At 38.4% G+C, this 12,921-nt stretch overlaps 1 protein-coding gene across 1 annotated transcript in view; it reads left to right on the top strand.

Annotated features, from left to right (window-relative positions):
- SORT1 (sortilin 1) overlaps positions 1-12,921 on the top strand; it is a 78,025-nt gene that overhangs the window by 9,024 nt on the left and 56,080 nt on the right. The window contains exon 6 of the mRNA XM_053706761.1: positions 10,208-10,281. Coding sequence (XP_053562736.1) covers positions 10,208-10,281 — 74 coding nt within the window. The remainder of the gene's footprint in view (positions 1-10,207; positions 10,282-12,921) is intronic.

Raw genomic sequence — 12,921 nt, 5'->3', positions numbered from 1 at the left:
AGAGCAAAAGAGAGGGGGGAGAGAGAGAGCAAAAGAGAGGGGGGATAGAGAGAGAGCAAGGGGTGGGACCGCTGTACTGCAAAAAATGTCCCGTGTACACGGGCTTTAGGACTAGTAAATAATATGATTGACATAACGTTAGACACGACTTCTAAACTGAAGGTTTCATTATTGGAATTGCAAAGGGGGTGATGGAGTCTTTTGGGTAACATCTTGGAGAGAAGTCTCATATACAAAACCTGTGGAATTCGCCTGTGTTCCACTGAATAACTCAGCGCTGTTGCATGCCATTAATACCTTCTCAGAAACCCAAAGATAAGTAATGCGTTTTATAGTTTAATCACTGCTTTGTGTTACTATATTGTTTATTATTATACTGTATTTTTTGTGATTTTCCCTTTTCTGGTAATATAGGGAAAACTAGTGTACACTTTCCCAGCACATAACTAATATAAAATACATCTTTATATTATTCTCATGCTAATCTTTGTTTGAAAACATCATTCTTTCTAACATTTATTTTTTGTTTAGTGTCCCTTTTTATGTTTAAATATTTTTTATTGTCATTATTTTGAAACTTTGAAAACCAATTACAGACATACCTTCCCCTCCATGTAGTTCCCTCTGCATGAAGGTTAGGAAGAAGACAATCAATATAACATCATTTATGTAGCAAACAATATAGCTAATGTGGTAGAGTTTATCGTGCTCTACACATTCCCAAAGATATTTGAATGTCCTTTTAGGTTCTGGGATGAAAGATAGGTGGTAATATTCGTAGGTTATCTTTTTCCCGTGATGATTTATTTGAGTATCTTCTATAGTGTTAGGGAATCTCTCTTAAGGGGTAGAGCAAATATCTAATTTAACTTCCATATTAACCTGTTGTTGAGTTACGGTAGCAGTTTCACAGTATCTGAGGTCACTTGAATTAACTCTACATAAATTAACTTTAAAGAGGTATATCCTCCTTAGGAGGTAAAATTATATAAATAGGGTATAAAAAGGGGAAGGGGGGGGAGGGACGACACAACCTGTTGTGATTATTAGGGAGTGATTTCGCAGTAGGTAAGATCGCTCATTATTTTTGTGTTTCAATGTTTTATTTAGCTATCCAGTAATACCATATCGCTAGGAAAGTTTCTCTATTGTCTAAGGTGTGAGATGCCAGCTCATACATAGTATATGTATATTGGATTTTATTATAAATTTCTGTCCAGGTTGGGCTGCCTGTCTTCCAATATCTGGCTATACATGTCCTTGTGATTGTACACAATATCCTAATAAATGTGTTGATATGTTTATTAAGTGTACTAATATTTATGTGTAGAAGGGCCTGTTGTATGGTAAGATCTATATTTTCGTTCAGTATGTGACTAAGGAAGGAGGATAGCTGTTGCCATATCCCTGTAATTTCTTTGCAGTCCCACCACATATGTTTATATGTTCCTGCCTCTCCACACCCTCTGTAACATAAGGGACTTCCCTGTGTGTGCATATGAGCCGTTCTAATGGGTGTTAGATACCATCGGTGTATAGTCTTGATTATGTTCTCCTTAAGGTCTACACTTATAAGTCCCTTCTCAGCCTTTAGAAATATCGTTTCCCATTCTTTAGTTTCTTTAGAAATGTGGAGATCCCTTTCCCAAGCTATCATAGCAGGGGTTTTGATTTTATTCTGTGATATTTGAATATTTGTATAGAGGATAGAAATAGTATGTTTATCTCGTTCTTGCGATTTACAAAGATGTTCTAGTGGCGCGGTGTACCTTTCTCTTGGGTGTTTCATATATATCTGGGTGGCTGAATGAATCTGTAGGTATAAATACCATCTCAATTTCAAGGGGGATAATTTTTCTTGAAGTTGGTTAAATGTAAGTGTAGTTCCTCCCTCTATAAAGTCTGCTACTCTATAGAGGCCCTTATTTTCCCATTTCTGCAGTTGATCCCAGAGCTCTCTGGGCAAAATATATTTTATCGGGATATATAAGGAATATTGTGGAATAAGATTGTATTTGGTTTTTGCTTTCTTCCAAGTTGTTATTGTGGTGTTTGTAGTGTAAGGTCTATATGATTCTTGTTTGGATTGTGTTTTCTCAGGATCCCAGATAATGGTATCCATTTCCCCCCAACCACCTAGCATTGTTTCTAGAGTGGGCCAGATAATTTCTTTATTTCTTTTTAGTAATAGACTATCTTGTGCTAATCTGGCGGCGTGGTAATATTCCATTAAATTGGGGACCCCAATGCCTCCCAGAGTCCTGTGTCTAGTCAGGATTGATTTAGCAATCCTGTTCGTTTTGTCTCCTCTTATATAAATTAGTATCTCTTTTTGCAATGAGTCTATATCTGTTTTGACAATTTGGATAGGGAGTGTTCTAAAGAGATACAAGATCCTTGGCAAGATTGTCATCTTAACCGCGGCCACTCTGCCTAGCCATGAAAATTTATAGGTTTTCCACTTTGATAAATCTTTTTTAATTTGTTTGAACAATGGGATATAATTTACTTTGTATAGATGTGAAGGGCAGGAAGGAAGGTGAACTCCAAGGTATTTTAATGAATGTTTCATCCATTTAAAGTTGAAATTAGTTTCTAATAGCGTCTGAGTCATTTGTGGTAGTGCAATGGGTAGAGCTTCACACTTTTCTGTGTTTATTTTGAATCCCGATATGGTAGAGAAGGTTGCTAATGTTTGGTAAAGGTTGGGTAATGATACTAAGGGGTTAGTCACAGTCAATAAAATATCGTCCGCAAACAAAGCCAATTTATGTTCCACCTTAGCTAACTTAACTCCCGAGATGTCTAATTGAGAGCGGATTTTGGCGGCCAGAGGTTCAATGCAAAGAGCGAAAAGTAATGGAGACAAAGGGCAACCTTGTCTAGTCCCATTACGAATTGGGAAGGGTTGTGATTTGTATCCTGCAGATGAAACCTGAGCTCCCGGCATGGAATAGACAGCTTTTAGTGCCTTAATGAATGCCCCCTCAAACCCCATTTTATGCATTACTACAAACATATAATTCCAGTCAATTCTATCAAACGCCTTCTCCGCGTCTAATGATAAGAGCAGAGAAGGCGTTTGTGTTTCATTTAAGGTCTGAATTAAGTTGGTGACTTTGCGGATATTGTCTGGAGCTTCCCTACCTTTGACAAAGCCCACCTGATCTGGGTGGACTAGGTGTGGTATAATATGTTTTAATCTGTTTGCCAATATCTTTGTAAATATTTTAAGATCTTGGTTAATCAGGGAAATTGGGCGGTAATTTTGGCATTTCTTGTGATCTCTCCCTGGTTTGGGAATTACAACTATTTTTGCTGCCAGGAGCTCAGGTGGGATGGCCCCCCCTTCCATGAGATGATTACATAGTTTGACAAGGTGTGGAATCAGTGTTACTTTAAACAATTTATAATAGTCGCCTGGGAAGCCATCTGGGCCCGCCGCTTTTCCCGGTTTGAGGTCTTTGATAGCCCCTAGTACCTCTACAGTGGATATGGGGGAATTCAGGGATTCTAATTGTTCCTTAGATATAGTCTGTAGTAAGTCGTGGTTGAAGAAGGTTGAGGTAAGTTTTTCAGTGTCTGTGTTGTGTAGGACTTTTTCCCCATCGTATAGGGCACCGTAATATGTTGCGAAGGTGTCTACAATTTCTTGTGGGTGTGAGGTTACTGTGTTATGAGGTGTTTCAATCGCGGAGATTACTGAGGCTCTACAGCGTTCTCGGATTTTATGTGCCATGAATCTGTCAGGCTTATTAGCAAATATAAAATATTGTGATTGTTGGCGTTGTATTGTTCTGGTGGCTTGCGAATGAAGCAGTGTAGCTAATGCTGTTTTTTTTAAGTGGAGAGCATTTGCATTGGCCTTTGTCTTAGTGAGCTTATGTCGTTTTTCCAATTCCTCAATTTCTGAGTAGAACTGTTCTAGTTGTTGTCTATATTTTCTAATCTGCTGCGCTTTTTCCTTAATAAGTATCCCCCTTAGGACCGCTTTATGAGCCGCCCATGTGATACCTGGATTGGTCGCTGTATCTATATTTATATGCCAGTATTCAGTTAGTAATCTCAGTACCTTGTCATGTGTTTGGGGGTCTCTAATGTATGATTTGTCAAAGGTCCAAGTTTTACTTCTGTTTGGGTCACACAAACCTTCTACCTGAAGAGTGAGGATCGAGTGGTCCGACCATACGCAAGTGTGTATCTGGGAGTTGTGTAATAAGGGTTGTAATATCTGACTTACATAAATGTAATCTAATCTGATGTAGGATTTATGTGCAGCGGAGTAAAATGTAGTGTCGTTGGTCGAGCCATATAGTGTTGTCCAAGTTTCTATGAGGGAATGAGGTAGTAGGTGTTCCTGGATTGATTTGACAATGCGATTGTGTCTGTTTTGTTTGTTGGTTAAGGGTTTGGATTCGGTCGGGTTAATAGGTCTCATGGTGATGTTAAAATCTCCTGCTATAAATATTTTGGTGTGGGACCATTGTGTTAGTAAGTTTGAAATTTGTTGGAAGAAGCTGTGCTGATTCTCATTTGGAGCATAAACATTGCATAGGGTAATTTCGGTATCTGAAATTCTACCTTTCACTATTATATACCTCCCTTCAGTATCTGCTATAGTGTCTTCCTGTTTGAAATTAAGTGAAGAATGAATGAGGATGGATGTGCCCCGCTTTTTAGATGTGGCAGTTGAGTGAAAATGGGTATTAAAATTTTTTGCCCAATACTTTGGGATATTATCTTTAAGTAGGTGGGTCTCCTGAAGAAATAGAATGTTGGCATGTAAAGAGGTGTACTGTGTCATCGCCATCCGTCTTTTTATATTGGTATTTAATCCCCTAACATTATGGGATATTAGTTTTATTTTGGGGATCATGTTAGTGTGTTTGTTTTGGATTGGTGTAGTGAGATTTTTATTACCTGAGGATCTCCGGGCTGTAAACCTGACATTACCGGCTGTAGTCGATCTGAAATGTGATTGATAGGGAATGTTGTGTCGTCACTGGGGATGGGAGGGAAGCTAGGAACAAAATACAATGTTAATAACATAGCAAACAGTGCTGTGGAATCCTCAACAGGAGTATTCCTAGGAGTAAAAATATTATGCATTCTAAGAGTAAACATAAACTAGTATGATACTAAATTGTCTTGGGGGAAATTAAATTTCTATAACAACTGATAACTTTTCTAGTAGTGAAACTTAACAGGAGTCTCTGAGTGATAGGTGGGAAAGGTCCAGAGATTTGTAGTTGCAGATGCTTTCAAGGTGAGCGAAGGCTATCTCTGGATATTGTTCCCTCAGTCAATCTTTCTGACTCTCAGGCTCCTAAAGAAGTATAGTTTGAGTTCCTGTATCCATGCCACAAAGAGGATACCATCTAGGAGGTTTTCCCTCTTGTTTCCTTTATTTTTTGTTTTTTATAATTGATATTCTGCCATTTTAGAGAATCTGGGTGTTTGTCTTGGCCTTTGTTTTTCTCTTGATTTGGTGTTGTGTTTGGGATACTGGGTGTCTCCAGTGATAGGATGTTGCAGATCTCAGGAATATCCTCAGGGTCTTTTAGTGTGATTGTTTTGGAGTCTTTAATAATGTGTAGGGCAAACGGGAACCCCCATCTATATGGTATCTGGTGTTTTCTGAGCATTGTGGTGAGAGGGCGCAGGGATCCTCTTCTCTGCAGTGTTCTGACACTGAGGTCTTGATAAAATTGTATAACGTTGCCCTGGTGTTTATAAGTTGGGTTTTTTCTTGCTGCTTGTAGGATTTTTTCTTTGTCTGGGAAGAAAGTTAGTTTAATTATTATGTCCCTTGGGGGCAGGCCTGGTTTGGGTTTGGCTTTTAGTGCCCTGTGTGCTCTTTCTAAGTGGAAAACATAGTCAGCTGGGGAGTTTGTGATTTGGGTGAAGAGTTGGGCAAGATAGCGTGGGATTTCTGTGGGGCCCACCTCCTCAGGAACTCCTTTAAGTCGAATGTTATTCCTCCTGCTCCTGTTCTCCAGATCTTCCATTTTATCCTGGAATTCCTCCAATAGTTGTTGTTGTTGTGAGGACATGGTTTGGGACATTTCGTCCATTTGTTCCACCATGGAGTCTTTTTGGTCTTCTAGTGTTTCAATTCTATTGCCCATCTCTTGTAGGTCGGATTTGATTTCGGATAGGCTGCTGGTCACAGATGAGTGAATAGTGTCAATTTTCTCCCATAGCCTGTCAAAATTCTCTGCAATGTCCTGCTTAGATAGTAAATTTCTGAGGTCAGCTTTTGTTAAAGGACTTTTGTCTTGTGGTGATTGTTGATGGTCAGCGTCCAGCTCCTCCTCTGCTTCTGTGTCTGTCAAGTGTTTAGCTGTCTGTGATGGCTTGAAGAATGTGGACACAGCTGTTGTTTTGTCTCCCTTAGTGAGCCTTTTAGTGGACATCTTGTCGTATCACAGATATAGCCAAAAGAGTGGTATTGTTTACTGCTAGGGATGAATCTGCTATCTTCTGGAGTAGCTGTTTTTTGCCAGATCAAAAGCCTTACAGTGTATGTACTTGTATTTTGATTGTGGTAACCCAGATTCAGTTTTAGTTGTTTGTCTCGGGGAGGCAGCTCATTTAGGATAACAAGAGGTATGTTTATCAATCTTTAAAACATGGTATGGCTCATATCAGTGTTATGTTTATTATTTTAGATCTCCTTCGGTTCCCCCATTAGAATTTTTTTCTTCTTAGGATGTAGTTTACATTTTATTACCCTTGTACTCCTATGTTATTGTATCCCAGGAGTATATCAGGAGGTAGGTAAAGGGTAGTTGGACTCTGGGGAGTGCTGAGAGGTATGTGTTTTAGCACCCAATGTGTCTACTGTAGGTTACTTTTCTCAGTTATAGGGTGACTTCAAGGTTAGTTATAAAATATTGTAAATTAGTGATCTCCCTCTCCTCAGGGTAGGTATCCTCACAGGATGATCTCGGGAAAAGGTTCAAGGGGTATGACCTGCCACCACTTTGGGCTGGCAGGAAAGGGGGGAGGAGAGGGAGGTGACAGGAAGTCCTCCTATAGCACTGCTGCTATGCTATAGCTGATTGTTGGAGGGAGCTTTTAAATGTCCACTTAGTGATAGGAGCAGACGTTAGAATGTGGATAAGGAGTGGATAAGGTGATTCTGATGTGCCTGCAGAACGTTACTTTGAGGGCTCTTTTGTAGTGGTAGTTGAATGTATACTTCTGTCTTGTGGTTAAGGAGTCAGTGTGAAGGTTCAGCTATGCAATGGAGCCTTTGAGGTAGCTACACTATATTGTAAGGGAAAAGCAGTGAACGGTGTGTAGTGTAAAAATAACCTTCTCCCTTTTTATTGACAGGGTGGCGTGTTTGGTGTAACTGCAGGGGTTGAATCTGAGGCCTCCCTGCTTTCAACTTGTTTGTTTTTAAACCTAGAGAAGGAGCGGGTGCTTTAACTGCTGATATCGCTTTAGCACTTCTGAGCCGTCTGAGTATCTGATTAAGAGGCTCTAGTACAGATTAGTTGGCGTGTTTGTAGCTGTATGTGCTAATTCTTTACTATTGGCACTTTACTCCGCTTCCCCTCTCGACTCAAATCAGCCCACAGTTCTCTAGTCAAATGTCTGTTACAGAGCTCGCTCCCACCTTCACTTCCGGTTTCTGAGTGTGGTGTCCCTGGGTAATGGCGCCGTTTCGCGCCTTTTCGTTGCCGCTGATTGCAATAACTCCCGGGTGAGTCCCCCAATGTATTTTTAACTCACCGGAGTTTTTCTGCTCAACCGCTCTGATTGTTTGTGGTGTGGCTTTGAAGGGGTGTAGGTTCTCTGGTCTCCGGTGTAGCGTCTGGGTTTCTGCAGGGTCCGGTCAGAAATTTCCTGTTAATTGCTTGCAGAGTTGCAAATCTCTTGTCTGCCGGATGCCTCAGATCCCCCACTGTTCAGCCATGTCGATTTCTTTTTAAAATATGTATAGAAAAGCACCTTTATTGTGCAAATATAGGCAGCTTGTGTGAGAGCTCATGCACAGCACGTCTGTCTCCTTTGCTAGGCTAGCTCCTCCTCGTAGTGTCCCTTTTTAAAGGGATAGGAAAGTCAAAATTAAACTTGCATGATTCAGATAAAGCAGGTCATTTTAAGACACTTTTTTTTTTTTTTAAATTCACTTCTATTTTTAAATGTGCTTCATTCTCATGGTATCCCTTGTTGAAAAAGAATACGCTCATATCCTACACTAGTGGGAGCTAGCTGCTGATTGGTGCTTGCACACATTTGTCTTTTGTGATTGGCTGACTAGATGTGTTTCTTCAGCCAAGGATAACAAGCGAATGAAGCAAATTATATAATAGAAGTAAATTGGAAAGTTGATTAAAGTGTATGTTCTATCCAAATCACAAAATAAAATGTTGGGGTTTCCTGTCCCTTTTAAGTTTGGAGACTAATGTCATGTGTAAATCTTTTAAGAAGCCTGCTGTATATAAAAGAGAAACTAACACCATCTTAGACTTTTTGCTGACGTGAATGTTTATATAAGCAGGAAAAACATTATAGAGTGAGGATGCTTGTGGCAAACCTATTTCTGACTTTTTAAATGGACAATGCCACCTTTTGTGTAATCACTAGACTAGCTGCTCTGAAACAAGCTCATACTTATATTGGGAAATGCTACAAAAACGTTATTAAAGGGGGGTTAATATCAAAAAGTAACTTTTAATGATTCGGAGCATACAGTTAAATCCCACCCCACCCCCTTTTTTTTCCAATTTTAAATCTTTTGGTGTCCTTTGCTAAAACTTCCCTTTTTATTTAGAGCATACTGAGGTAGGCTAAGGAGTGTGCACATGAGCACTATGGACCAGATTTTTTCTCAATTTGGGGAAGTACAGGGTTCACTTTTTGTTTCATCACAAATTGTGGGGCACATTTATTCCCCATATTTACCCGCCTCGCTCCCTCGCACAGCCAATTGTATGAGAGCAGGGCTTGACAAACACCCCGGCCAAATCAGTTTAAACTGCTGCTTCATAAATATCTGTTACAGGCTCAAATGAGCAAGTCTGCAACCAATCAGGACTTTCACATCATGATAAATCTAGCCCTTTATGGCAGCAATGTTTGCAACAATGGGGTCGATCACAATTCTTTAGCCAATAATATATATACTAGTTTTTAGCAGAAAATCACCATGAACCATTTCAATTTGAATGACAAGCTCTTTTCATCATGACGGGGGATCACAGATCAAACACTGTTTTTGGCAGGCCGGAAATTGTTGGAGTCCTAGTGGGCAGTACTCCAAGGCTTCATGGAAGTGTTGGTGAAATCACCACGTACGCACCTGAAGGTAGCTGCAAGGGAGTTGGATGGGGGGAGGTTCTTCAAACCTCTCGATCTCAGCTCCCTTAGCAGCTACAAACCCCAAGACCCTTCATATGAAAGATAATTGTCTGCTCTTTCTAATGGTGGTCGTGGAGCTGTAAAAAACAATAAAACACATGGAGATTTGCTTGGGAATGGGTCATTTACATGTGATTTGTTGATAAATCATTAGATAAATTTTTCAAAAAAATTGTGATCGGCCCGAATGTTTGTAACAATGTTATACATATACTGCACAATACAATTGACCTACCGAGGCAAAGTATAGCAAGAGCAATAGGTTAAAGTTAGATGCATTTTTTTTTTAATTTTTAATGTAGTGTCTGGGGGGAAAAATGTTTGAGTGACTTCCATGTCTACAAACAAGAAAAATAATAATTTTGCTGTAGCAAATAAAAATAATAAGCTTGTTCCTAACTGGCAGTAGCAATTAAATCATAGCAGTGGCTCTTTATATAGAACATAGACTTCCTGCTAGGTGTAACTTGTAAACAAGCACCAAAGGAGGAGTTTTTAATGATTAAGCCAGGAAAATGTTGGGCTGTGTACTGTACAGTTACAGAATGTGGTGTGTGATAGTTTGTATGGGTGTTTTTAGATATTAGTTGTTAAGTATTTAGTATGTGATCTATTTTATATAAGGCGACAACAGTATCTCCCCAGATGTCAGTAATGTCAATATATGCATGATACCAGTATGTGAATGCAGTAGGTGCAGATCTCATCAGCTTGTAATCCAGCAGTGAATTGAGATAAATGGGGCTAATATGGCAGTTATTTGATAGACAGTGTATATTGTTTCCCTGTTGGAACTGCAGCACTAATTCTCACACTATCTTTGTACTTTCAGTATGTTTTGTGGATTTCCAAAAACTTTGGTGAGACATGGAATGAAATCCATCCATCTGTGTGCTCTGCCAAATGGTAAGTAACCTTTGTGAATATCTTAAAGGGACATGAAACCCACATTGCCCCCCCCCCCCCTTCCATGATTCCAATAGAGCATACACTTTTAAAGTGTCAAATTTATTTCTATTCAATCAAATTATTTTTTATTCTATCAAATTTTCTTAATTCTCTTGGTATCCTTTGGTAAAGAATTAGCTTTGAACTGCTGGGAGCTAGCTTAGCACAAATAAGAAAATAGAGAGACACACTCAGCTGAGACAGAACAAAATCTAGAATAACTTCCATGCCTGTTCATTTTCAGTGCCACTTAGGGTGCATACTCTTTTAGCACACTATGCCTTCTCACATAGAAAACGTATCCTGTAGCATATCAGTCTGACCCTGCCCAATAAGTCCATTGTCAGCTGAACACATCAGGTGAGCCAATGACAAGACATGTGCAGCAACCAATCAGCAGCTTGCTCTAAGTAGTGCATAGCTGCACCAGAGAAAACCATGTGTGCTTTCAAACAAACAATACCAATCAATTTAGATAATTGCATGCTCTATCTGAATTATAAAAATGTAATTTTGACTTTACTGTCCCTTTTTAATGATGGCAACTTCTCATGGTTAGGAAACTTTATTGCCCTTCTGTTGTGAAGTTGTTCATATTTCACCAGGACAGTAAACACCTTGAGATTTTTATATAAAACATTTAGTTATGTGTTTATATGTAATTTTAACTCTGAAAATTAAAGGGACAGTCTACACCAGAATTGTTATTGTTTAAAAGGATAGGTAATCCCTTTATTACCCATTCCCCAGTTTTGCATAACCAACACAGTTATATTAATATACTTTTCACCTCTGTGATTACCTTGTATCTAAGCCTCTGCAGACTGCCCCCTTGTTTCAGTTCTTTTAACAGACTTGCATTTTAGACAATCCGTGCTGATTTCTAGGTAACTCCACGTGCGTGAGCACAATGTTATCTATATAGCACATATGAACTAATGCCCTCTAGTTGTGGGAAAACTGTCAAAATGAATTCAGCTAAGAGGTGGCCTTCAAGGGCTTAGAACTACCTAGGTTTAGCTTTCAACTAAGAATATCAAGAGAACACAGCAAAATTGATTATAAAAGTAAATTGGAAAGTTGTTTAAAATTATATGCCCTATCTGAATCATGAAAGTTTATTTTTGACTAGGCTGTTCCTTTAAAGGGACATAAAACAAAACAAGTTGGGATAGAGACAAAATATAATCATATGTACTTTAATTACTTTACCTGCAAATGTATATTGCAGTGCCTCACCATTAACCCTTTCTTTTAAGTTTCTGAATTTTACAGCTATAACTCCCCCCACACATTTCCTTCTATGGTTGTAGCTATATCTGCCTTTGATTTGGTAGAATGCAGAAGTACACAGTGATTATCTGCTGGAGCATACCTAGAAGCAAATAAGTTGTTGCTATTTGGATGCAAACAGAAACCCAACTAGCAATGTTCTAAAGTTGAAGATAAATTACTTTTGGTCATTAAATACCAGGTTGGCCTATGGATCAGTGTTCTTCCATTTAAAGGGACATTGTACTTTTCTCTCATGCAAACAATGTATACGTATATAATATATATTATTTATTTTGAACAATTATTTATTATGAACAACTATAAGTTTTTTTTTTTTTTTTTTTAAATTAAGCTAATATAGCAGTATCAGTTGTATACCTGCAATTAAAGGGACAGTCTACACCAGAATTATTATTGTTTTAAAAGATAGATAATCCCTTTTATTACACATTCTCTAGTTTTGCATAACCAACACTGTTATATTAATATACTTTTTCACCTCTGTAATTACCTTGTATCTAAGCCTCTGCAAACTGCCCCTTATTTCAGTTCTTTTGACAGACTTGCATTTTAGCCAATCAGTGTTGACTGCTAGGTAACTCCACGTGCATGAGCACAATGTTATCTATATGGCACACATGAACTAACGCCCTCTAGTGGTGAAAAACTGTCAAAATGCATTCAGATAAGAGGCGGCCTTCAAGGTCTAAGAAATTGCCATATGGACCTCCTAGGTTTATGTTTCAACTAAGAATAACAAGAGAACAAAGCAAAACTGGTGTTAAAAGTAAATTGGAATGTTGTTTAAAATAACATGCCCTAGCTGAATCATGAAAGTTTTTTTTATTTTGGACTAGACTGTCCCTTTAATGCTCAATGGCTAATTAGGACAATTCCTACTTTTCAGTTGGTGAATATGGATAATAGGTTTGTTTATTCAGCACAGTAAAATGCATTTTTTCAAAATAGAATAACTAAAACCTTTTGAAATATATATTTTTTTTTTTTATTTTTTTTTTTAAATACTCAAGTCAAAATTATTTCATGATTCGGATAGAGCATGCAACAACTTTTCAATTTACGTCTATTAAAAAATTTGCTGTGTTCTTTTGGTATCTTTTTTTGAAGAGTAAAACTAGGTATGCTCATAAGAGCTCAGGAGTGTGCATGTGTGTTTAGTACTCTATGACAGCAGTGGTTTGCAACATTATTTGTAGCTTTGTTATACAATGTTGCAAAACACTGCTGCCATAGACTACTAAAGATACGTGCACACTCCTGAGCTCTTATGAGCCTAGCTAGTTTTACTCCAATATTTTACTA

This window comes from Bombina bombina, chromosome 3, assembly GCF_027579735.1.
Source record: "Bombina bombina isolate aBomBom1 chromosome 3, aBomBom1.pri, whole genome shotgun sequence".
Classification (NCBI taxonomy): domain Eukaryota; kingdom Metazoa; phylum Chordata; class Amphibia; order Anura; family Bombinatoridae; genus Bombina; species Bombina bombina.
The sequence above is the reverse complement of the archived record's forward strand: the minus strand, read 5'-3'. Positions and strand labels throughout refer to the sequence as shown.